Raw genomic sequence first — 26,845 nt, forward strand, 5'->3', positions numbered from 1 at the left:
GGACGTTCGGAGGCCACAAAATATACCACAGTCACACAGGTTTCTTATTTCTCGATAGTAATGAAACTGCCAAAACCAACATCGCTGAAGACAACACTGATGTTCTTTCCTTCAGGCACTGGAGTCATTACGGACGGTGCGAGGGCCTCACAGAGGGGCCATCATCTATCCCAATCCAACAGGCCTGGCTAAATGATACCTCCGCAACGTATAGGCAAATGGTGATGGGTCTTGACATCAAATAGAAACAAAATTGTAAGTGCATAACCAGAAGCATTTCAAGCATAAATATATTGTCTTCCTTTTGAGAACTAATGGTGCAATTCATTTTAGATAATAGTGGCAGGCAGTCACCTATGTTTCTCTAGCAACACATGAAAAAAGGCCCAGGAGCTTGTTGCCTGGTAATTTTTTTTTAGGGTCAATGAAGACACGATGAACTTTACCTGTTGGTTAAAATCAATGTAACAGAATCACACCATTATAACAAAAATCTTCGTGCTTCTTAAATGATGGTTGTGCCCAGTAGTACCTTAACACGCCTGAAACATCAAAGTCATTTCAACTGAATGGCGTTAACTCCCGAGTCGTGGAGGTTTGTTTTTCCTTTTTTTTTCTGTGATGTGGAGCTGCCGCCATTGGACTGGGGTGGGCACAGTGAGAAGTCTCACAACACCAGGTTAAAGTCCAACAGGTTTATTTGGAATCACGAGCTTTCGGAACGCTGCTCCTTCATCAGGTGAGTGGAGAGGTAGGTTTCACAAACACGGCATACATATAGATAAAGACACAATTGCTAGATAAATGGTTGGAATGCGAGTCTTTTCAGGTAATCGAGTCATTACAGGTACTGACAGTACAAGTGGAGAGAGGTTTAATCACAGGTTAAAGAGGTGTGAATTGTTTCAAGCCAGGACAGTTAGTAGGATTTTGCAAGCTCAGGCCAAATGGTGGGGGTTACACGCAGGGTGACATGAACCCAAGATCCCAGTTGAGGCCGTCCTCATGCGTGCAGAACTTGGCTATCAGTTTCTGCTCGGCGATTCTGCGTTGTCGTGTGTCTTGAAGTCCGCCTTGGAGAATGCTTACCCGAAGATCGGAGGCTGAATGTCCTTGATTGTTGAAGTGCTCCCTAACTGGAAGGGAACACTCCTTTTATTTTGTGTTAGCAGGGATTGTATTTCCCTCGCACACAAAGAACGTTTGCAAAACATTCCAGCTGCTGGCTATGGATCCATTCATCGCTGTCTCTCTGCACGGGAGTTGAAGCTCTGTGGCCTTGCCAAGCCAGACTTCCACCCGAAGGAGCAACTTAACTGGTGCCCCTCAATCGCTTGTCCTAATTGATGGGTCGACAGCGGTGGATATGTTCCGGTCTTCGCCAGCTGGCTGGGAACTTGGATTTGCTCCAACGGATTTTACTTCTTGCACTTTCGGGAGTTGGGTGTCGTCACCACTAAATATCTGGGCTCACCCACCCACGCACCCACTGTCAGAGTGTGCACTTCCATTCCTTCTTTCTTTTTCCCTCCCAAAATGGGTTGGCTGATTCTTATCCGCTTTAAGTGGCCTTGAGAGCATCATCGGAATTGGATTGGAATTGGCTGCCTGACTCTGAAGCATGTTGCTGATTCCCTTGGCAGTTTGTCCTTGAGAAACTCCTGTCCCTCCCCGTCTCCATAACTAAAGTTTTTAAAGTTTATTTATTAGTGTCACAAGTAGGCTTACATTAACGTTGCAATGAAGTTACTGTGAAAATCTCCACGGGGAGAATGTGCAGACTCCGCGCAGACAGGACCCAGGCCAGGAATTGAACCCGGGTCCCTGGCGCTGTGAGGCAGCATAGATCATAGAAATCATAGAAACGCTACAGCACAGAAAGAGGCAATTCGGCCCATTGAGGCTGCACCGACCGCAATCCCACCCAGGCCCTACCCCATATCCCTATATATTTACCCACTAATCCCTCTAACCTACGCATCTAAGGACACTAAGGGGCAATTTTAGCATGGCCAATCAATCTAACACGCACATCTTTGGACTGTGGGAGGAAACCGGAGCACCCAGGAGGAAACCCATGCAGACATGGGGAGAATGTGCAAACTCCACACAGACAGTGACCCGAGCCGGGATTCGAACCCAGGTCCCTGGCGCTGTGAGGCAACAGTGCTAACCACCGTGCCACCATGCCGCCCTTGTCTCTGTGGGGTTGGGACAATACCAGCCATGATCCCATTGATGTCCCTTTTCAGAAGACTATATTTCGAAGATTCTATTTCAGTCCATAAGTCAAGGCTAGCAGCCACAAAGCCGCATTGATCAATGTCTTACTCTGCTTATCTCAGATATCCCATCATCCCAATTTGACCTTGGCACCGACATTAAGACTTCATGAGCTCGGAGTTAGATTTTCATCGAGGGACCCAATAGCAAGAAGCCTGAGGAGCACCAGAACATGGTCCTCGGGCCTCATCTGCATATTGAGGCGGGGCTCGGGACCTCGGTGGGCAGCTCACCCCAAAAGAAAATATCATTTTGGCCCTCGCTAGCCCTGGCCCTTGGATCGGTTCCAAGAGAGAAGGGGGGAAGGTGTTGGAGTTGCAATGGGAGATGGGATTGCGGGTCGGGTGATCCTGATTTGGGTGGAGTGGGCCACACTGGTGGCTAACTGAGGTCGCTGAGGAGACAAATAATACACACGGCTTCTTCAATGGAGGTTAAGCCCCGAAGTAACATTGGCAAGGGGCTCACCGTCCATGCCAGGATACTATCGAAGATGCCTAAAATATGACCCACAAATTTGTGCGCAACTAGTCTTCATTACATCTCAATCCCATTCTGCTCTGTCCCTTACAAAATCAAGGTATGACAGATAAAGATTATTAAGCATTAAATGGAAGGCTGTGTAGTATTATTTCACATGGGTGGCACGGTGGCACAGTGGTTAGCTCTGTTGCCTCACAGCGCCAAGGAAGCGGGTTCAATTCCAGCCTTGGGTAACTGTCTGTGTGGAACTTGCACATTCTCCCGTGTCTGCATGGGTTTCCTCTGGGTGCTCCGGTTTCCTCCCATAGTGCAGGTTAGGTGGATTGGCCATACTGTACTGCCCCGTAGTGTCCCAAGATGGGTAGGTTAGGGGGATTGGCCATGCTAAATTGTCCCTTAATGTCCCAAGATGTGCAGGTTAGGTGGATTGGCCATGCTAAACTGCCCCTTAGTGTCCCAAGGTGGGTAGGTTAGGGGGATTGGCCATGCTAAATTGTCCCTTAATGTCCCAAGATGTGCAGGGTAGGTGGATTGGCCATACTATACTGCCCCTTAGTGTCCCAAGGTGGGTAGGTTAGGGGGATTAGCGGGGTAAATATGTGGGGGGACGGGAGGAGAGGGCCTGGGTAAGATATTCTATCAGAGGGTTGGTGCAGAATTGATGGGCCAAATAGCCTCCTTCTGCACTGTGGGGATTCTTCTATGATTCTACACGAACAGGTATATGCAGTGCTCTTAAACACAACAATTTATAAAGGAAAAGCAGATGCATTGCAGTGACAAATCTTCCAGCATTTTGAACTGAGAATAATGCACAGATGTACATATCCACGAATAGTATGCAAGTGGGAAACAAACTCAGGACATAACCTTGTTTCTGCAATGAGGTGTGAAAAATGCTGAGTGTCAGGTTAAATATGACAGTCAATTTTTAAAACGACACGATAAATCTACTTCCTCAACCCAAATTGTTCTGTGATTAGTTCAGGACTGAGGGACAAAGTCAAATATTATTCATGCAGCGACTTGTGATGGAAGTCTGCTGAGACACTTTCGAATGCATTGACTCACCCGTCCAGGTCCTGGAAGTTCACGTTCACCCTCTTGGCAGATCCTAAGAGCTCTGAAAAAGAAAAGCAACAAGAAGGGATGGAAGTCAGCAAAAATCGAGAATCCTTCACGAGAACCAAACAGCGCAGGAGGAAGCCATTCGCCACATCTTGGAGCCGTGAAGAAAAAAATCTGTCCAATTAGTTCCATTACCATACTCCTTCCTCACAGCCCTGAAATTTGTTTACAAGTATGTACCAGGAAAAGGGGGAAAGACTTGCATTTATATAACCCCTTTCATGACCTCAGGAGATCCCGAAGCACTTTAACAGGCGATACCCTACTTTTGGAATGCACTCATTGAATCCCTACTGTGCAGAAGGAGGCCATTTGGCCCATCGAGCCTGCACTGACAACAATTCCATCCAGGCCCTACACCCGTGACCCTACATATTTGCCCTGCTAGTGCCAACCTGAGTGCCAAGGGGCAATTTATCATGGCTAATGGGGCGGCACAGTGGTTAGCACTGCTGCCTCACAGCGCCAGGGTTCGATTCCTGGCTGGGTGACTGGATTTTGCACATTCTCCCTGTGTCTGCACGGGTTTATCCGGGTGCTCCGGTTTCCTCCCACAGTCTAAAGTTGTGCAGGTTAGGTGGATTGGCCATGTTAAATTGTCCCTGAGGATCGGGGGACTAGCAGGGTAAATACATGGGTTATGGGGATAGGGCCTGGGTGGAATTGTGGTCATGGGTGGGCCGAATGACCTCCTTCTGCACTGTAGGATTATATGATTCTATGAATCAACTTAACCCGCACATCGTTGGACTGTAAATTATGGGAAACAGACAATCAACCACAAACAGCAATGGGGGAACGGCCAGAGAATCGTTATTTTGTTGATGTTAATTGAGGGTTAGATATTGGCCAAGAGAGCACCCCTTTTCTTCAAAACAGTGCCCTGGGATCTTTGACATCTACCTGAGAGAACAGCAATGGTTCCTTTCAAAAGTAGCCTTTTGAAAGTTAAGATTAAATCAGTATCTCCCACCCTTTCACGTTGCGTATTCCAGCAAGCGTGTACTTGATGTTCTGGAGACTTCCCAGAGTACAAGTCAAGTGTGGAAAGACAAGGGCCGGGATTGTCTGATCTCCCGTCCCCACTGCCAGTGAGAATGGAGAATTTGGCGCTCAGCCAAAACTCTATCACTGCAGCGGGACTGGAGAATCCCAGTTGCGGGCAAGGTCGGAGAATTGCTGCCTTAGGTGTGTCTGAGAGTCCAACAAGGACAACTTACATTTATATAGTGGAAGAAAGCAAATTACTGCAGATGCTGGAATCCGAAACCAAAAGAGAAAATGCTGGAAAATCTCAGCAAGTCTGGCAGCATCTGTAAGGAGAGAAAAGAGCTGAAGTTTTGAGTCCAGATGACCCTTTGTCAAATCTACAAAGGATCATCTGGACTCGAAACGTCAGCTCTTTTCTCTCATAGAGTCATAGAGGTCATAGAGGTTTACAGCATAGAAACAGACCCTTCAGCCCAACTTGTCCATGCCGCCCCTTTTTGTTAACCCCTAAGCTAGTCCCAATTGCCCGCATTTGACCCATATCCCTCTATACCCATCTTACCCATATAACTGTCCAAATACTTTTTATAAGACAAAATTGTACCTGCCTCTACTACTATCTCTGGCAGCTTGTTCCAGACACTCACCACCCTCTGTGTGAAAAAATTGCCGCTCTGGACCCTTTTGTATCTCTCCCCTCTCACCTTAAACCTATGCCCCCTAGTTTCAGACTCCCCTATCTTTGTGAAAAGATGTTGACTATCTAGCTGATCTATGCCCCTCATTATTTTTTAGACCTCAATAAGATCACCCCTAAATCTCCTACGGCCCAGGGAAAAAAGTCCCAGTCTATCCAGCCTCTCCTTATAACTCAAACCATCAAGTCCCGGTAGCATCCTAGGAATTAATGGAGAGCAGGATCTCCTTACAGATGCTGCCAGACCTGTTGAGATTTTCCAGCATTTTCTCTTCTGGTTACATTTATATAGCACCTTTCATGTAATTAAATGGCGCATCACAGGAACATTATTTGACAGCGAGCCACACAAAGAGTATCATGGGATATGGACCAAGAGCTTGGTGAACGAGATAGGTCTTAAGGAGCATCTTAAGAGGAACTAGGAGAGGTAGAGAAACACAAAGGTCTAGCGAGGGAACTGCAGAGCTTAGGGTCCAAGCTGCTGAGGACACGGTCGTCAACGGTGGAACAAGGAAATCAGGAATGATATCATGGAAGCTTGAAATGGATTAGCGAGCTGGTAGAGAGAGTTCATCACAAGGATCAGAATTTGAGTTGTTGCCTAATTGGGAGCCAGTACAGGTCAATGAGCAAGGCCGGTGGCTGAATGGGAATTGGTGTGAGTTAGGTAACTGGCAGTGGTGGCTTGAATGGACTCAGGTTTACAGAGGGTGGAATGTGGGAGGCCAGTCGGAGGAGCTTTGGAAGAGTTATGTCCAGAGGTAGCAACGTCACGAATGAGGGTTTCAGCAGCAGATGAGCTGAATCGGGTGATGTTACTGAGATAGGAACAGGTGGTCATGGTGGGGGCACGAATATGTGGTCAGAAGCTCGTGTTGCAGTCAAATACGACACCATGACTGGGAACAGTCAGGATGAGCCTCAGAAAGTGGCCAGAGCCACAGCTAGAGAATGGTATTTCGGAACGGGGACCGAAGACAATAGCTCCAGTCTTCCTAATATTCAAGTGGAGGAAATTTCTGCCCTTCCAGTACTGGACGTCAGATTAACAATCTTATCATGTGGCAACAGTAGAGAAATTGAGAGAAATGGTAGTGAGGAAAGGCTGGTTGTTATTAGCGTACGTGTGAAAACTGATGCAGTGATGATGTTGCTGAGAGGCAGCATGTATATATGAAATAGGGTAAACACAGTAAGAGTTTTAACAACACCAGGTTAAAGTCCAACAGGTTTATTTGGTAGCAAATGCCATTAGCTTTCGGAGCGCTGCTCCTTCGTCAGATGGAGTGGATATCTGCTCGGAGCAGGAAAGGCCATTCAGCTGATCTGTTTGTGTTTCAGGTTTTACACTTCCATCTACCTTCAATAACCTTTGATTCCCTTGCCTGATAAGAATCTATCTACCTCTGCCTTAAAAAGTTGCACAACCCTCAGAAAGAATGAAACTCTCCTCATCTCTGTCCTAAAAGGGTGACCTTTAACCTTAAAATAATGCCTCTTAGTTCTGGACTCATCCACAAGAGGAAACATATTTCCCACGATCATTCGGGATCTTATATATTTCAATCAAGTCCCCCCTCACTCTTCTAAACTCTAATAGAAACAAGCCCAGCTTGTTTAACCTTTCCTCATAAGACATGTAGATGAGAAATAGGAAAGAGCCAAGGATAGATCCTTCTTTTTTATTCATTCGTGGGACATGGGCATCGCTGGCTGGCCAGATTTATTGCTGTAATAAGTCTTCGGAGGCAGAAGTCCCTTCACCAAAATCTCTTTATTTACAATTCCAACAGCAGTACACAGAGTGCTATCAGTCAGCAGTCTACCTCCGGGGGTGCCAGAGGAACTGACACTCCCAGTTAAATACAAGGCAAAGACTCCCTGATTGGCCCATCAATTGACTTCTTAATCAGGGAGTTCATATTCCAATAGGCCAACTTCAATGGCCTGATTGAAGTCATTACAATTGCCCATCCCTAGTTGCCCTTGAGAAGGTGGTGGTGAGCTGCCTTCTTGAATCGCTGCAGTCCATGTTCTGTGGGTTGACCCACAATGCCGTTAAGGAGGGAATTCCAGGATTTTGACCCAGCGACATATTCCCAAGTCAGGATGGTGAGTGGTTTGGAGGGGAACTTGCAGATGGTGGTGTTCCCATGTATCTATTGTTCTTGTCCTTCTAAATGGAAGTGGTCGTGGGTTTGGAAGGTGCTGTCTAAGGATCTTTGGCGAATTGTTGCAGATCATCTTAGGATAGTACACACTGCTGCTACTGAGCGTCTGTGGTGGAGGGAGTGGATGTTTGCGGATGTGGTGCCAATCAAGCTGCTTTGTCCTGGATGGCGTCAAGCTGCTTGAGTGTTGTTGGAGATGCAACCATCCAGGCAAGTGAAGGAAGAGAAGCCATGGCAAGTGATTCTCTGGATAAAATCAGATAAATAAGAATGGAACCAGGTAAGAGCAGTTCCAGTTTGCAGGACAATGGAGGAGAGAGATCGGAGGAGGTAGATAGAATCAGGAATCATAGAATCTCTACAGTACAGAGGGAGCCCATTCGGCCCATCGAGTCTGCACTGACCACAATCCCACCTAGGCCATGTTCCCGCAACCCTCATTAATCCCCCTGACATTAAGGGGCAATTTAGCATAGCCAATCAACCTGACCCGCACATCTTTGGACTGTGGGAGGAAACCAGAGCACCCGGAGGAAACCCATGAAGACACGAGAAGAAAGTGTGAACTCCACACAGACAGTCACCCGAGGCTGGAATTGAAATCATAGAAATCATAGAAACCCTACAGTACAGAAAGAGCCCATTCGGCCCATCGAGTCTGCACCGACCACAATCCCACCCAGGCCCTACCCCCATATCCCTACATATTTTACCTGCTAATCCCTCTAATCTACGCATCCCAGGGCACCAAGGGGCAATTTTAGCATGGCCAATCAACCTAACCTGCACATCTTTGGACTGTGGGAGGAAACCGGAGCACCCGGAGGAAACCCACGCAGACACGAGGAGAATGTGCAAACTCCACACAGGCAGTGACCCAAGCTGGGATTCGAACCCGAGTCCTTGGCGCTATGAGGCAGCATTGCTAACCACTGTGCCACTGTGCTGCCCTAGATGGTGTGGTTAGCCATGTTAGAGGCTGTGGACAGGTCAGGGAGGGTCAGGAGGGAATGTTTATCATTGCCTCATTCACATAGGATATAATTTGTGACTTTGATATGGACAGTTTTGGTGCTTTGGCAGGGTGGGAAACCGGATTGGAGAGATCTGAACATCGAGGGCAGCATTTAACATGGAGGTCTTGCCAACTGACCAGGAAGTGAGAGGTGAACTTATGTTTGCCAGCCTTGGAAGCCACAGCACCATTTTGCACAGCTCATGCAATTTGACGTTTGGGGACGTGGCTTCTGCTCCCATCCCGAGGCAGGATATCCCGCCTCTAAGAGCTGCTGGCCAATCAGAGAGCTAGCTGCTTTTTGGTCTCAGCAGCGCCACCAGGAGTGGGGGGCCACTATTGGAACTGCAGCGGATGCTGGATTAGGAGCAGCCTTGTGGCCCGGAGTAAAGGCGAGTGGGACAGTCTTGCCTGGCAGGCCCTGTAGAGGCCCTGGGATAAGAGGGAGGGAGGGAATTGAGGGGTTGTTCTTCTAACGATGGCCACCTTTGCCACTGGAGGTTGGGGATCCTCGATGGAGCAGAGGATGCCCGAACAGGAGTGAGCCTGCAATCGGATCTCCAATCCAACCCACAATGTGGGTGACCCTTACCTGCTTTCTGGTGCAGGCTGGCAAGACACACAGTTGTATCAAAACCTCCGTCAGGGGATCGAGAAGATGGCTCACCACCTCCTTCTCAAGGGCAAATAGAGATGATCAATAAATGCTGGCCTTTCTAACAACACCCACATCCTGCTCATGAATAATTTAAAAGAAAATGTCAGAAGCCATTTGAACTTCAGCCCAGAACGATTTCTTCTGTATCATTTGCTCGATTGATCGCACGGAATTTGATAAATTGGTATAACAAGGTGCCAAATCTGCAGCTTAAGGTTTCGACTGTCGGCATGTAGCAACTGCATGTGGTCTGCTCGGTTACATCCAGAATGTCGTCATGGAATACTACCAGACGATTAAGTTGATCTTTCTCTACACCCTAGCTATGACTGGAACGTTACATTCTGCACTCTCTCCTTTCCTTCTCTATGAACGGTATGCTTTGTCTGTATAGCGCGCCAGAAATAATACTTTTCACTGTATACTAATACTTGCGACAATAATAAATCAAATCAAATCAACTCAAATCAAAAGACGAGGACTGGGCGGCTGCATACTGCATTGTGCTGCCAAGATGTACTTCTGTATCCACCCCGTATTACAACCGGAACTCTTGTTTCATGCTATTTGCTTCACGTGACAGATGAGTGGGTAGTGGCACCACTTCCGAATAACATTAGCATCCCAGCTTTATGAAGCAGGCTCTGAATTTCGAACTGCGGTACAAAGACGATCGTTGTGGCCGTGGGAGCTTGCGGTGCACATTTGCCTGCCGTAGCAACAGGGACGCCATGGCAGTACTCCATGGCACGGTGGCACAGTGGTTAGCACTGCTGCCTCACAATGCCCAGGGACCTGGGTTCAACTCTGGCCTTGGGTCACTGTCTGTGTGGAGTTTGCACGTTCTCCCCGTGTCTGGGTGGCTTTCCTCCGGGTTTCCTCCCACACTCCAAAGGTTGTGCAGGTTAGGTTGATTGGTCATGCTAAAGTTGCCCCTTAGTGTCAGGGGGATCAGCAGGGTAAATACGTGGGGTTAGGGCCTGGGTGGGATTGTTGTTGGTGCAGGCTTGATGGGCCAAATGGCCTCCTTCTGCACTGTAGGGATTCTATTCAATTCTAAGTTTCAATTATCATTTTGTAAATATGATGAAAGTCGATTGCCCTCTCCTACATAAAACATGGGGCTGAATTTTCCTGCAGGGAACCTGACATCCGGACCATTCCCAAGGTTCCACCCCACTGGTATCCTCTCACAGTCCAAAGATGTGCGGGTTAGGTGGCTTGGCCATGGTAAATTGACCCTTAGTGACAAGGGGATTAACAGGGTAAATATGTGGGGTTACGAGGATAGGGCATGGGTGGGATTGTGGTCTGTGTAGACTCGATGGGCCGAATGGCCTCCTTCTGCACTGTAGGGATTCTATGTATCTATGGCAATGGAGCACTTGGGATATCCTGAGGTTGTGAGAGGCGCTATGCAAATTCGAGTTGGCTGTTAGTTACTCCAAAATTTGTGTACGATTCAGGAGAAATCCACTGAAGCCCACACTGCGCAGAGATGAAGCGACCTGCGGGGACTAATATTTACTCTCATTTAACGTCCACTCAAAATGCTGACAATATTCTCCAGCGTCCCCAGAGCGCTGGCAGCTCTCTGATTGCTATGGAAAAGAGTTGGAAAGGAAAGGCTCACTGAAGTTAAGCGAGAGAGCTTTGGCAGCAGGCCAAAAAGCAGCAGCTGCTGGAAGGGCAGGAAGATAGCAACTCTGCTTCTATTTAATAACGCAGAATTTAGTACCTCTAATCGTGGATTTTTTTTTTGTCTGCGCTTGCTGGGATAAAGTCGCCTCGGAATGTTCCGGAGCAATTACGATACCAGGTGCGCTGGACATGCCTCTCCAAGAGGCAGAGGTGCTGTTCACCTGAATTTTAATTAATCTGTGGGACCTGGGGTGTCACTGGCCAGCCAGCATTTATTGCCCATCCCTAGTTGCCCTTTGAGGGCAGTTGAGAGTCTTTTTTTAATTCATTTGTGGGACGTGGGCTGGCCAACATTTATTGATGTGGAGATGCCGGCGTTGGACTGGGGTAACCTGGTGTTGTTAAAACTCTTACAACATTTATTGCCCATCCCTAGTTGTCTGAGGGCAGTTGAGAGTCAACCACATTGCTGTGGCTCTGGAGTCACAGACCGAGTAAGGATGGCAGATTTCCTTCCCTAAAGGATATTAATGAATCAGATGGGTTTTTACAACAATCAATGGTTTCATGGCCATCAGTAGATTCTTAATTCCAGACTTTTAAAAATTTAATTCAAATTCTGCCATCGCGGGATTCGAACGCCGGTCTCCAGAACATTAGCTGAGTTTCTAGATTAATAGTCTAGTGATAATACCACTAGGCCATTGCCTCCCCTTCAAAATCTCAAAATGGCCGACACCTGAGGCTTTGAACCTGCAATTCTCAGTTTCCAGGCCAGGGGAAACCCTGTCAAGCCCCTTAAGAAATCCGTGCCTCAATTGAGAGAAAGAGAGCACAAGTTCGGGGAGGCTAATAAAGGGGAGCTAAACCCCAAGAATGATGACCTTCAGTAACATTTTTGTTAGAAAGTATCGGCACGTGGCTGAAGTTTGATAAGCGGGTCTGACAGGAAATCGGAACTGTGCTGGGTTGAGCTTTTGCACACATTTCCATGTTGGCAACCTTACTGCCATTAACCCATTGGTGATTTGGGGTTTTTTATTTTGCTTCAACTCATTCTGTTATTCGTTCAGCAATTCAATCGAAGGAAAACCAGCAGAAAACACTCACGGGAAAAAAAAACACAGTGAAGTAATGAGACTCGAGTCGCTATCTCTGGGGAAAAAGAAATATGTGGTTGCTTGATTTAATGTGAGATTGCTGAGTGTTAGAACAGGGGCTACGTCAGGAGACATCGCTGCCAGGATGAATATTTACTGTTCAAACAGTATACCTAATTCAAGAATTCTGCTTCATAAGCAAAAAGGATTCAGCGTATATTGCAGCTCAACTCATTCTGAGGGAACAATAAAAATAAAATCCATTCAAAGAAGCAGGGAACTTCCCAGTGTCTTCGGAGAATCGTATAGCACAACAGGAGGCCACTTACTCCATTGTGGCTGTGCTGGCCTCTCTGAATGAACCATCCAATTCATCGCACCAACACAGAAGGAGGCCATTCAGACCATCATGCCTGTGTCAGCTCTTTGTTGGAGGGGTCACTGCAAATTCTAGGCAAGTGTTAAAAAAAGCCGTGGGCAAGATTTTACTGCCTCGCACGTCCCGAAGCTGTAAAATCCCGCCCAAGGTCAACGGTCGTTTCCATTGTCCGCCGCTCGCCCAGTCTGATTCCCATGGCGGGCAGTGCGGTAACATTCCGGCCCATGTAACAAATTTGATAATTGGAAAGCGTTGGGTGGCACGGTGGCGCAGTGGTTAGCACTGCTGCCTCACAGCGCCAGGGACCCAGGTTCGATTCCCGGTTTGGGTCACTGTCTATGCGGAGTTTGCACATTCTGCCTGTATCTGCGTGGGTTTCCTCCAGGTGTTCCAGTTTCCTCCCACAGTCTGAAAGACGTGCTGGATGGGTGCATTGGCCATGCTAAATTCTCCCTCAGTGTACCCAAACAGGTGCCGGAGTGTGGCGACTAGGGGATTTTCACAGTAACTTCATTGCAGTGTTAATGTGAACCTACTTGCGACAATAATAAATAAACTTTAGGATGGAGTTAGGTTATATACTTTTCACTGTATGCTCATATTTGTGCCAATAATAAATCAAATCAAATCAAATGAAATTCTGAAATGCAAGTTTAAAGGCTCCGCTGAGACACTTAAAAAGGTAAATGCCCGACTTTCAGGAGGCAACATATTCCCATACTGCGCTGGTGGCACAGTGGCACAGCGGTCAGCACCTCTGCCTCACAGTGCCAGGGACCCAGGTTTGATTCCAGCCTCAATTGACTGTCTGTGTGGAGTTGGCACATTCTCCTCGTGCCTGCATGGGTTTCCTCCGGGTGCTCCGGATTCCTCTTACAGTCCTATGACGTGCGGGTTAGGTGGATTGGCTGCGCTAAATTCTCCCTTAGCATCCTAAGATGTGTGGGTTAGGTGGTTTAGTCACAGTAAATTGTCCCTCAATGTCCAAAGGGGGGATCAAGGTAAACACGTGGGGATAGGGCCTGGATGGGATTGTTGGCGGTACAAGCTTGATGGCTCGAATGGCCTCCTTCTGCACTGTAGGGATTCTATGGTCTTATTTATTTTACATACGAGGGTTTTTAGTCACAGAAAGTTATTTTGCAATGACTTCACGTGGAGTGAGCTTATCACAGAACCATAGAATCCCAACAGTGCAGAAGGACCACTCAGCCCATCGAGTCTGTACTGACCACAATCCCACCCAGGCCCCATTCACGCAACCCCACACATTTACCCTGCCAATCCCCCTGACACTAAGGTCAATTTTAGCATGGCCAATCAACCTAACCCGCACATCTTTGGACTAGTTTAGGCCGCCCGACTGCTTAGTTTGGGTTCGACTGACGTTTCTTTCCTCACGGCCCGACAAACCTTTCCTTTTATTTTGAAGTATTTATCCCCCTTCCCTTGTGCGACATTTGTTCCTTGGCTAACGTCGCCAGAGTGGACTAAAAGGAATAGTTCCCCTCATTTTCTGCGCGACTTCCAAAACCGCGTTACACACGAAACGTTGGCTGCCCCTGAAGAGAAGTCACTGACTGGGAACCGCTTTGTGACTTCCTGAGGTTGAGCTTTTATAAACGCAAGTCCCCGGCAAGTTTTTTTACACAGAGGTTGGTGAATGTCTGGAACGCGCTGCCCGGGGAGGTGGTGGGAGCAGGTACGATAGCAGCATTTAAGGGGCATCTAGACGAAGACATGGATAGGATGGGAATGGAAGGATACGGACTCCGTAAATGCAAACGGTTTTAATTTAGGCAGGCATCATGGTCGGCGCAGGCTTGGAGGGCCGAAGGGCCTGTTCCTGTGCTGTACTGTTCTTTGGTCTTTGCTCTCAGTTGGACTGGTGTGTTTGTCGGGCTTGCCTGCTGTACATCTGCACCTGAAGCAAAGACAATTTGTCACTTTGCTTGCTTTACCTGAGGTCTTTCTATCTCTCTCTTGACTCTCCTTCAATATATGCAAGCTTCCGAACCAGAAAATGGTGTTTGTTGCGATGATACATGGAAAATCATCAGGGAGCTGTTAGCGCCAATGGTTAAAGTCACGGTCAAATGGTTATTACTGAAAATTTAAATACAATTTAGTGTAAAAGCATACTTAAGCAAAAAAAAGATGATAATATAACAAGCTGCATTTACATAGCGTCATTAAGGAAATGAAATGTCTCCTGGCACTTTATGGGAGGATTATAAAGCAAAATTTGTGACTGGACTAGTAATTAAACTTCACAGTCCCCAAACTCGAATTGTCCACTTCTAAATCCTTCCCAATATCTCTAAACAGGACAGTCCTGGGGGATCTAACGTTTTAGCTTGTCCCTGCCCCCACTGAATTCATTCATTCCTATCTTGATTCTATTTTTCTCCCCTTGTCCAGTCTCTTAATATCCTTTCTGTAATAGGGTGACCAGAACTGTACACAGTTCTGGTCACCCTATTATAGAAAAGATATTATTAAAATAGAAAGAGTGCAGAAAAGATTTGCTCGCATGTTACCGGGACTTGGTGGTTTGAGTTATAAGGAGAGGCTGGATAGACTGAGACTTTTTTCCCTGGACCGTAGGAGGCTTAGGGGTGATCTTATAGAGGTCTCTAAAATAATGTGGGGCAGAGATCAGCTAGATAGTCAACATCTTTTCCCAGATGTCTAAAACTAGAGGGCATAGGTTTAAGGTGAGAGGGTAGGGATACAGAAGGGTCCAGAGGGGCAACTTTTTCCACTGGAACAAGCTGCCAGAGGTAGTAGTAGAGGCGGGTACAATTTTGTCTTTTAAAAATCATTTAGAAAGTTACATGGGTACGATGGGTATAGAGGGATATGGGCCAAACGCGGGCAATTGGGATTAGCTTAGTGATTAAAAACTGGGTGGCATGGACAAGTTGGGCCGAAGGGCCTGTTTCCATGCTGTAAACCTCTATGTCTCTTCTCATCTATCTTCGTGCTTCTTCTGGCACCCGATGCCATTTCAACAATTTCCAGTTTCCTGACCCTAACTGATTCCTCTTCACAGTGGATGTGCAATGTGGATGGCGGCACGGTGGCACAGTGGTTAGCACTGCTGCCTCACAGCGCCAGGGACCCGGGTTCAATTCCGGCCTCGGGTCACTCTCTGTGTGGAGTCCGCACATTCTTCCCGTGTCTGCGTGGGTTTCCTCCGGGTGCTCCGGTTTCCTCCCACAGTCCAAAGATGTGCAAGTTAGGTGGATTGGCCACGCTAAATTGCCCCTTAGTGTCCCAAGATGTGTAGGTTAGGTGGATTAGCCATGGGGTGGGTTATGGGGCTAGGGCAGGGCAGAGGGCCTGGGTAAAATACTCTGTCAGCGAATCAATGCAGATTTGATGGGCCGAATAGCCTCCTTCTGCACTGTCAGGATTCTATGATTCTTGACATCTCCATCCCCCACCAGGGTGGGCTGAAGGCTCTCCCCTTCTCCTCCAGACAGTCCTCAGTCATCATCTCTCTCCCTCGCCTCACTCAACTTGTTCTCTCAGTGAACAATTTTGGATTTTAATTTGTCTCGCTTCATCCAAATGAAAGCCATGATGTTGAGATGCAAATGAAAGTTGGCGGACTTGCATGGGCCTAGTTATTACCATAAGACCATAAGACATAGGAGCGGAAGTAAGGCCATTCGGCCCATCGAGTCCACTCCACCATTCAATCATGGTTGATTTCAACTCCATTTACCCGCTCTCTCCCCATAGCCCTTAATTCCTCGAGAAATCAAGAATTTATCAATTTCTGTCTTGAAGACGCTCAACGTCTCGGCCTCCACAGCCCTCTGTGGCAATGAATTCCACAGACCCACCACTCTCTGGCTGAAGAAATTTCTCCTCATCTCTGTTCTAAAGTGACTCCCTTTTATTCTAAGGCTGTGCCCCCGCGTCCTAGTCTCCCCTGTTAATGGAAACAACTTCCCTACGTCCATCCTATCTAAGCCGTTCATTATCTTGTAAGTTTCTATCAGATCTCCCCTCAACCTCCTAAACTCCAATGAATATAATCCCACGATCCTCAGACGTTCATCGTATGTCAGGCCTACCATTCCTGGGATCATCCGTGTGAATCTCCGCTGGACCCGCTCCAGTGCCAGTATGTCCTTCCTGAGGTGTGGGGCCCAAAATTGCTCACAGTACTCCAAATGGGGCCTAACCAGTGCTTTATAAAGCCTCAGAAGTACATCCCTGCTTTTGTATTCCAAGCCTCTTGAGATAAATGACAACATTACATTTGCTTTCTTAATTACGGACTCAACCTGCAAGTTTACCTTTAGAGAATCCTGGACTAGGACTCCCAAGTCCCTTTGCACTTTAGCATTATGAATTTTGTCACCGTTTAGAAAATAGTCCATGCCTCTATTCTTTTTTCCAAAGTGTACGACCTCGCACTTGCCCACGTTGAATTTCATCAGCCACTTCTTGGACCACTCTCCTAAACTGTCTAAATCTTTCTGCAGCCTCCCCACCTCCTCAATACTACCTGCCCCTCCACCTATCTTTGTATCATCGGCAAACTTGGCCAGAATGCTCCCAGTCCTGTCATCTAGATCGTTAATATATAAAGAGAACAGCTGTGGCCCCAACACTGAACCCTGCGGGACACCACTTGTCACCGGTTGCCATTCTGAGAAAGAACCTTTTATCCCAACTCTCTGCCTTCTGTCTGACAGCCAATCGTCAATCCATGTTAGTACCTTGCCTCGAATACCATGGGCCCTTATTTTACTCAGCAGTCTCCCGTGAGGCACCTTGTCAAAGGCCTTTTGGAAGTCAAGATAGATAACATCCATTGGCTCTCCCTGGTCTAACCTATTTGTTATCTCTTCAAAGAACTCTAACAGGTTTGTCAGGCACGACCTCCCCTTACTAAATCCATGCTGACTTGTCTTAATCCGACCCTGCACTTCCAAGAATTTAGAAATCTCATCCTTAACGATGGATTCTAGAATTCTGGTCTTTGTTCCAGTTCTACTCACACTCCCCCCTCCCCCAGCTCTTTTTCCCAAACCCTGATGACTGTCGCATCCTGCTCTTGCCTTGAACTGGAAAAAAGCATCAATTTTGCTTCCCATTTCCACGTGGGTCCATCGCTGACACTTGCCTTCCTTTCCTTGACATCCCTATTGCCATTTCCGGGGATAAGCTGTCTACTAATATTCATTCGAAAGCCACTGATTCCCACAGCTACCTCAACTAAACTTCCTCACGTTCTATTTTCTGTAAGGCCTCCATTCCATTTTCTCCATCTCTGTCGCTGCAGTTCCAATGATGCTACCTTCCATGGCCATGTCATCCTTTTCCCTCAACCAATGATTTTCCTCCATTGTGGTTGACAGAGCCCTCAACCATGTCTGACACCTGTCCTTTTTTATTCATTCGTGGGACATGGGTGTTACTGGCTGGCCAGCATTCATTGTCCATCCCTAGTTGACCCTGAACTGAGTGGCTTGCTCGGCCATTTCAGAGGGCAGTTGATAGTCAACCACATTGCTGTGTCTCTGGAGTCATATGTAGGCCGGACCAGGTAAGGTCAGACCAGGTAAGGTCAAACCAGGTAAGGTCAAACCAGGTAAGGACGGCAGATTTCCTTCCCTAAAGGACATTAGCAAACCAGATGGCTTTTTACAACATTCGACAATGGTTTCATCAGTAGATTCTTAATTCCAGATGATTTCTATTGAATTCAAATTCCAGCATCTGCCGTGGCAGAATTCAAACACAGGCCCCAGGACATCAGCTGAGTTTCTGGAATAATAGTCCAGTGATAATACCACTAGGTCATCACCTCTCCTGTGCTTCGGCCCTCACCTTCTCCCCCTCCCTCCCAAAACCACAATAAGCTTCTCCTTGTCCACGTATTCCACCCTAACAGCCTCACATTCAAAGGATCAGCCTCCGCCATTTCTGCCACCTGCAGCCTAACGCCAGAACCAAACACACCTTCCCTACCCCTCCCCTGTCAGCATTCCACAGGGACTATTCTCACCCTGAAACCAGTGGTTGACTACTCTATCCAAGGCCCAGGAGTGGGGTTTGGGTTGTGGGCACTGGTGTACCATTGGGTAGCTCTCCCTGGAGGTGGCCAATCAGAATGCTTTGTCCAAGTGTTCTGTCGGCTTAGTGACAGTGACCATGTTTCAGAACATGGATTCCGTGCGGCCTGTGGATATGGTTGTCTGCTGAGGCTGCCTGCGCAGAGGGCTGGTGCAGCCAGTAAAGCTACCAGTTGAACCTGGGGTCTGGGCCCAACCCCTGTTCCACCTCTCTCCCCTCCCCCCCCCCCCACCTTAACCATGGACCCCCATGTTTTTTAGCCCTTGCGCAACTCCTACCCTGGGCCGTGCCCCTGTGACACCTTCTCCCCTTCCCACAGCATCCTCCCATCCAATTGCAGGAGGTGCAACACCTCCTCATCATCCAAAACCCCAAACTCTCCTTCCAGGTGAAGCAGCAATTCACTTGTACATCTTTCAGTTTACCAAACTCTATTCCCTGCTCACAGTGGACAACGCCGGAATCTCCACATCATGACCATACAGTGGACAATCCAGGGACTGGGTGACGGCTTTGAGGAACACCTTCGCCCAGTAGACAAGCGCGACCCCGGGCCTCCTGCTTACTTGCCATTTCAATTCGACACCTCGCTCTCACACTCACATTTCTGTCTTTGGCCTGCTGCAATGTTCCAGTGAAGCCCAAAGCAAACATGAGGGACAGCATCTCATCTTTCGATTAGACACTTTACCACCATCTGGATTTAGCATTGAGTTTAACAGCTTCAGACCATGGTCTCTGTGCTGTTTTTTGATTCATTTCTTTTAGCCAAGTGCCTCAAGAGTTGCCACTACCTGTATCTTGTTTTCATGTTTTGCTTTCTTCCATTATTCTGCCGTTAACACGCGCTCTGGACCAGTGCTTTGTTTACCATTCCTTTCGCTTTTTGTTCCATGACATCTTCGTCAGTTAATTTCTCCCACCCTCTAACCCATCCCTGATGTGGAGATGCCGGTGTTGGACTTGGCTGGACACAGTAAGAGGTCTCATAACACCAGGTTAAAGTCCAACAGGTTTATTTGGTATAAGTGGTGTTGTGAGACTTCTTACTGTCACCTATCCCTGGCACGGTAGCACAGTGGTTAGCACTGCTGCTTCACAGTGTCAGGGACCTGGGTTCGATTCCCAGCTCGGGTCAATGTCTGTGCAGAGTCTGCATGTTCTCCCCGTGTCTGCGTGGGTTTCCTCCGGGTGCTCTGGTTTCCTCCCACAGTCTGAAAGACGTGCTGGTTAGGTGCATTGACTCTAACAGGTGCCAGACTGTAGTGACTAGGGGAATTTCACAGTAACTTCATTGCAGTGTTAATGTAGTGTTAATGTAAGCCTTACTTGTGACTAATAAATAAACCTTACCTTACCCTCCTTCTTGTTCCAACTGACCTTTCTGACCTTTTCAAAAGTGTAAACCCCATTATATTTCTCCCAACCTTCAGTTTTAAGGAAGTCATATTGGTGACACTGAACTCAAAACGTTAACTCTGTTTCTCACTCCACAGGTGCTGCCTGACCCCCTGAGTTTTTCCAACACTTCTACTTAGATTTTATATTGGTAATCCAGAGGCCCAGGCTAATGTGCTGGAGCTGCTGGAATTTAAATTCAACTGGAAATTAGTCTCAGTGGTGATGACCATGATCATTGCACGGTGGTACAATGGTTAGCACTACTGCCTCACAGCACCAGGGACCTGGGTTCGATTCCCGGCCTTGGGTCACTGTCTGTGCGGAATCTGCACGTTCTCCCCGAGTCCACATGGGTTTCCTCTCACAGTCCGAAAGACGTGCTGGTTAGGTGCATTGGCCATGCTAAATTCTCCCTCAGTGTACCCGAACAGGTGCCGGAGTGTGGCGACTAGGGGATTTTCACAGTAACTTAACTGCAGTGTTAATATAAGCCTACTTGTGACACTAATAGATAAATAATAAATGATGGTTGTAAAAATCTATCTGGTTCACTAATGTACTTTAGGGAAGGAAATCTGCTGTCCTTACCTGGTCTGGCTTACATGTGGCTGACTTCAGAGCAATGAGGTTGACTCTGAACTATCCTCTGAAATGGCCTAGCAAGCCACTCAGTTCAGGGGCAATTAGGAATGGGCAACACATTTTGGCCTTGCCAGCGACACCCACATCCCATGAAAGAATAGATAAAATGAACAACAGAGGACAACATTGGCACAGTTGGCTGAAAGCTGTAAGCTTAATTAAGTTTTAAAGAGTGTCTTAAAGGAAGTTAGTAGAAAGGGGGTAAGGTGTCGGGATGAAATTCCAGAACTTTGGGTCTTGGCAGCTGAAGGCACCTTGCTCTTGTTGGAGCGATTAAAATCAGGCACTTTCTGATATTTGTTCGATTCTTGTGACACACCAGGATAAATGATTGCAGCAGGCAACACACCGAATGTTTTTTTGTAAAATGATTACCACAGTACGGGTCAACTCATCCTGAGAAGCAATAAGATGTGAGGTGCTTTACAACAACTGTCAGAATGTCTTCACTCAACTCCCTCACTGGTGGGCGAGTGTGAGATTTTGGAGTGTAATTGGCTGCATTTGAGATTAGAATAATTAGATTGCTAACCTTTAGTGCCTGAGAAACTATTTTGGAGATGGAGAGGAACTTTAACATGTGGAGACCGTGACGGAAGTATCTTAGCAGAAGAGGCCACCAAGTGACTGAGCGCAATTTAATTATCAGCATGTTCTGTTTTAATTTATTAACACTGCAATCAGAATTCATTTATAGCAACACTTAACAGCCAATTAGATACGCAATAGGAATTATTTAAATGATATATGAAGATGTGTGTTCAAGTTCTTTGATGCCCTTTTATGCTTGTTGGTATTATCCGAATGATAATCAGCCTCAGGGATCCTAGCAGGCGTCATTTTTATTTGCTCTTTCATCCCTCTTTAAATTGGCTTTTTCTTTGCAGTTGGTGCATCCTCTGTACCATATCACACTGCCACACTGACAATTCAGCAAGTGGCCAACCCCCTGTGTAAGCTGCTTAGAGATGCAGAGGAGTGTCCCGTGTCAATAGTCCCTACCTGTGGCTGAAACCAGCAGCTCACTACGTAAGGCAGTCACTGCGTCAAACTCTATCCTGTTATAAAGTTGAAAGTTTATTTCTCAGCGTCACAAGTAGGCTTACATTGACACTGAAATGAAGTTACTGTGAAAATCCCCTAGTTGCCACACTCCAGCGCCTGTTTGGCCACACTGAGGGAGAATTTAGCATCTCACCAGCATGTCTTTCGGACTGTGGGAGGAAACCGGAGCACCCAGAGGAAACCCACGCAGACACGGGGAGAACGTGCGCACTCTGCCCAGACAGTCACCCATGGCCGGAATCGAACCCAGATCCCTGGCGCTGTGAGGTAGCAGTGCTGACCACTGTGCCACCGTGACAAGGAGCCCCTGTACACTACCAGATAATGAAGCAGTCCGTGTTTGCTTTTGGCCAGAGCTAGGTGGCATTTTGGCTGGGATTGATAAATGAGTGGCAAGTAACATTCATGCCACAGAAGTACCAGCCAATGAATATCTTCAACAAGAAAGAATCCAGCGACCTCAGCTTGACATTCAGCAGCATTACCAAAAACCAAATCTCCCATCACCAACATCCTTGGGGGTTACCACAGAGCAGAAACTTCATTGGGACAGCCATGTAACTACAGGTGTCAACCATAAAAATGTGGCTTCCTCAGCAGCTTGGAGACTGGGAATCCTGCGGCGAGTGACTTACCTTTTTTTTAATTCATTCGTGGGACATGGGCGTCGCTGTCTGGTCAGCATTTATTGCCCATCCCCAGTTGCCCTTTCTTCAGAGGGCAGTTGCGAGTCAACCACATTGCTGTGGCTCTGGAATCACATGTAGGCCAGACCAGGTAAGGACATAAGAACATAAGAACATAAGAAATAGGAGCAGGAGTAGGCCATCTAGCCCCTCGAGCCTGCCCCGCCATTCAATAAGATCATGGCTGATCTGACGTGGATCAGTACCACTTACCCGCCTGATCCCCATAACCCTTAATTCCCTTACCGATCAGGAATCCATCCATCCGCGCTTTAAACATATTCAGCGAGGTAGCCTCCACCACCTCAGTGGGCAGAGAATTCCAGAGATTCACCACCCTCTGGGAGAAGAAGTTCCTCCTCAACTCTGTCTTAAACCGACCCCCCTTTATTTTGAGGCTGTGTCCTCTAGTTTTAACTTCCTTACTAAGTGGAAAGAATCTCTCCGCCTCCACCCTATCCAGCCCCCGCATTATCTTATAAGTCTCCATAAGATCCCCCCTCATCCTTCTAAACTCCAACGAGTACAAACCCAATCTCCTCAGCCTCTCCTCATAATCCAAACCCCTCATCTCCGGTATCAACCTGGTGAACCTTCTCTGCACTCCCTCCAATGCCAATATATCCTTCCTCATATAAGGGGACCAATACTGCACACAGTATTCCAGCTGCGGCCTCACCAATGCCCTGTACAGGTGCATCAAGACATCCCTGCTTTTATATTCTATCCCCCTCGCAATATAGGCCAACATCCCATTTGCCTTCTTGACAGAAAGCTGGGAAAACGTGGCGGGGGGGTGGCTCTGTTAATAATGACGGTATTAGCATAATAGACAGGGATGACCTAAGTTCGGGAAATAAGGATATAGCGGTGATTTGAGCAGAGCTGAGAAATAATAAAGGCAAGAAGCAACAATGACTTCAATCAGGCCGTTGAGGTTGGCCTATTGGAGTTTGAACTCCCTGATTAAGGATCCAATTGATGGGCTAATTAGGGTGCTTTTGGCTTGTACTTAATGGGGAGTGTCAGTTCCTCTGACGCCCCCCGAGATAGACTGCTAACTGATTGCACGCTGTGTACTGCTGTTAGAGTTTGTAAATAAAGGGATTTTGGTGAAGGGACTTTTGCCTCCGAAACTTATTACAGAAGCCACTTGTGGCAGCGCTGTCCAGGCCCCCTAACTGTAACTGTCTAGTCGGACAGGATATAAAGGATGAAAGGTATGGCGATAATCATGGGGGATTTTAATCTACATATGAACTGGAAATGTCAGGTGGATATAAATAGCTTAGATGGGTATTTATAATAGGTTTTTGGGGCAGTTTCTTAGGGCAGCACATTCTGACGCCAACTAGAGAGCAGGCTGTACTAGACCTGGTATTGTGCAATGAGATAAGAGTAATTAATCTCACAGTGAAGGCACCCCTAAGTAGCAGCGATCATAATATAATTGAATTTTACATTCAGTTTGAAGGAGAGATCACCTGTTGTACCTGCAGACTGGGCTTTTGCGTCTCATGCACAAGGACCCCCAGGTCCCTTTGCACGGTAGCATGTTTTAATTTGTTTCCATTGAGATAGTAATCCCATTTGTTATTATTTCCTCCAAAGTGTATAACCTCGCATTTATCAACGTTATACTCCATTTGCCATTTCCTCGCCCACTCACTCAGCCTGTCCAAATCTCTCTGCAGATCTTCTCCGTCCTCCACACGATTCACTTTTCCACTTATCTTTGTGTCGTCTGCAAACTTCGTTACCCTACACTCCGTCCCCTCCTCCAGATCATCTATATAAATGGTAAATAGTTGTGGCCCGAGTACCGATCCCTGCGGCACGCCACTAGTTACCTTCCTCCAACCGGAAAAACACCCATTTATTCCGACTCTTTGCTTCCTGTCGGATAGCCAGTCCCCAGGACGGCAGATTTTCTTCCCTAAAGGACATTAGTGAACCAGATGGGTTTTTCCGACAATCGGCAATGGTTTTATGGTCATCAGTAGATTCTTAATTTCAGATTTTTTTTTATTGAATTCAAATTCCACCATCTGCCGAGGCGGGATTCGAACCCGGGTCCCCAGAACATTAACTGAGTTTCTGGATTAATAGTTTAGCGATAATACCACTAGGCCATTACCTCATGAGTCCACAAAGCTTGTCCACCATCTACAAAGCACAAGTCAGGAGTGTGATGGCATACTCTCCATTGGCCTGGATGAGTGTGGCTCCAACAACACTAAGGGAGCTCAACACCATCCAGGACAAAACAGTTCACTTAACTGGAACTGAATCCAGCACCTTAAAACATTGACTTCCTCCACCACCAGCACACCATGGCTCCAGTATGCACCATCTACAAGATGCACTGTGACAACTTGCCAAGGCTCATTTGACAGCGCCTTCCAAATCCATGCCCTCTGGAAGGACAAAGGCAGTGGGTGCATGGTAACACCACCTGTTTCCCTCCAAGTCATGTCCCACCCCGACTTGGAATTATATCATAAGGTGTGTGTTTACCCCAGTCCAACGCCGGCATCTCCACATCATTTGGAATCATATCGCCATTCCTCCACTGCTACTGGGTAAAAATCCTGGCGCTCTCTTCCTAACAGCACTGCAGGTGTACCTACATGAGACAGATCGCAGCGGTTCAAGAAGGCAGCTCACCACCATCTTCCGTAGGCAATTAGGGATGGGCGATAAATGCTGGCCTGTCATAAGTGAACAACAAAAAAGAGACTCCCCTTTGACAAAATGTGATGAAGTGGTGATACCAGACCCCCTTTGTCAGATCATGCAGAAAGATTTTCATGCTCTCTGATTATAATGCACTCTGTTGTATTCCACAATCATTATCATCGCGGTTCTATGCCAGATTCAGGAAAAACACAGATTAGAGAAGATGAGCAAAGCCTTCTTCCCTCCCTTGAGAAATATGCTTTGCAATGCATCACCATCTAATTGCTGGGCTTAGAGCAGAGAACCAACTCTAATGATAACACTATTTATAAAGGCAACTCTTTCTGAGTCAGTCGCTGGAATCATTTGGCCATCTCATATTCAAAATCCTTTGTTGAATCTTATCCGGGCAGTGGCGTGCCAAAGGGCATCCAGTCAGTATCAAATGTAGTTCCTGCGAACATTCTATGGGATGGGAATGAATCTAGACATATTTGGTCCCAGCCACTGGTGCTGAAACAGAGGAATTATCTTAAAATCATCCGAGAGGTGCTTTGAATTTTTGAGAAATGCTTGTGCTCAGGAAGGCGAGAGGAAGCAGTGTTGGGAAATGACACACCAGTCTACTTGTACTGAAGATTACAGCAGAACAGAGACTGAGAAAATCACCTTCAGCACTCTTCCAGCAATGTGCTTTCAGAAGGCTACTCTGACACTATCAGCTGTACTTTTCCATTTGCACTTAAGGTGCTAACTGTTCAAGAGGTCTATTCTGGGTGAGAAGATCGATTTAGAATCATAGAATCCCTACAGTGCAGGAGGAGGCCGTTCGGCCCATCGAGCCTGCACCGACCACAATCCCAACCAGACCCTATCCCTGTAACCCCACATATTTACCCTGCTAATCCTCCTGACACTAAGGGGCAATTTAGCACGGCCAATCCACCTGACCCGCGCATCTTTGGAGTTTTCCCCATGTCTGGGTGGGTTTCCTCCGGGTGCTCCGGTTTTCCTTCAGAGTCCAAACATGTGTGGGTTAGGTTGACTGGCCATGCTAAATTGCCCCTTAGTGTCAGGGAGATTAGCAGGGTAAATATGGGGAGAGGGCATGGGTGGGATTGTTGTCGGTGCAGGCTCAATGGGCTGAATGGCCTCTTTCTGCGCTGTAGGTTTGCTATGATTATATGAAACCAGAGCATCTGGAGGAAACCCACGCAGACACGTGGAGAACGTGCAAACCCCACACAGGCAGTCACCTGAGGACGGAATTGAACCCGGGCCCCTGGCGCTGTGTGAGGCAGCTGTGCTAACCACTGTGCCACCGTGACGCCCACCAACATGTGCTAGATTTTGTTTTTTTGTGGCTCCACTTCCATTCAAAACTAGATTTAGACTATCACAAACCTATTTTGCTTTGGGTCATCGAATCAATATAAATATGGAATGTCATTGGTATGGGCTGGTTTTGAACATCTTAGAGGTGCGGGAACAATATACTAAAGCCAATCATTTGCTCATAATATCATTAGTACACAATGCAGCAAGATGTGTCTGTTCCAATTAGGATTGAATTGTGTATATTTACCTGAGCCAAGTGTTTCTTCCCAAAGTTTAATCATTTTTGCATTGATTGATTGCCTCATTCATGACCTTTCCATATACAAAAAAAAAATGTGGCAATTCTTTTTTTTATTCATTCGTGGGACATGGGCGTCACAGGCTAGC

At 47.1% G+C, this 26,845-nt stretch overlaps 1 protein-coding gene across 1 annotated transcript in view; it reads right to left on the bottom strand.

The window, feature by feature from the left end:
• caskin1 (CASK interacting protein 1) overlaps positions 1-26,845 on the bottom strand; it is a 711,340-nt gene that overhangs the window by 296,859 nt on the left and 387,636 nt on the right. The window contains exon 2 of the mRNA XM_078239889.1: positions 3,838-3,889. Coding sequence (XP_078096015.1) covers positions 3,838-3,889 — 52 coding nt within the window. The remainder of the gene's footprint in view (positions 1-3,837; positions 3,890-26,845) is intronic.

This window comes from Mustelus asterias, chromosome 23 (genome assembly GCF_964213995.1).
Source record: "Mustelus asterias chromosome 23, sMusAst1.hap1.1, whole genome shotgun sequence".
Taxonomy (NCBI): domain Eukaryota; kingdom Metazoa; phylum Chordata; class Chondrichthyes; order Carcharhiniformes; family Triakidae; genus Mustelus; species Mustelus asterias.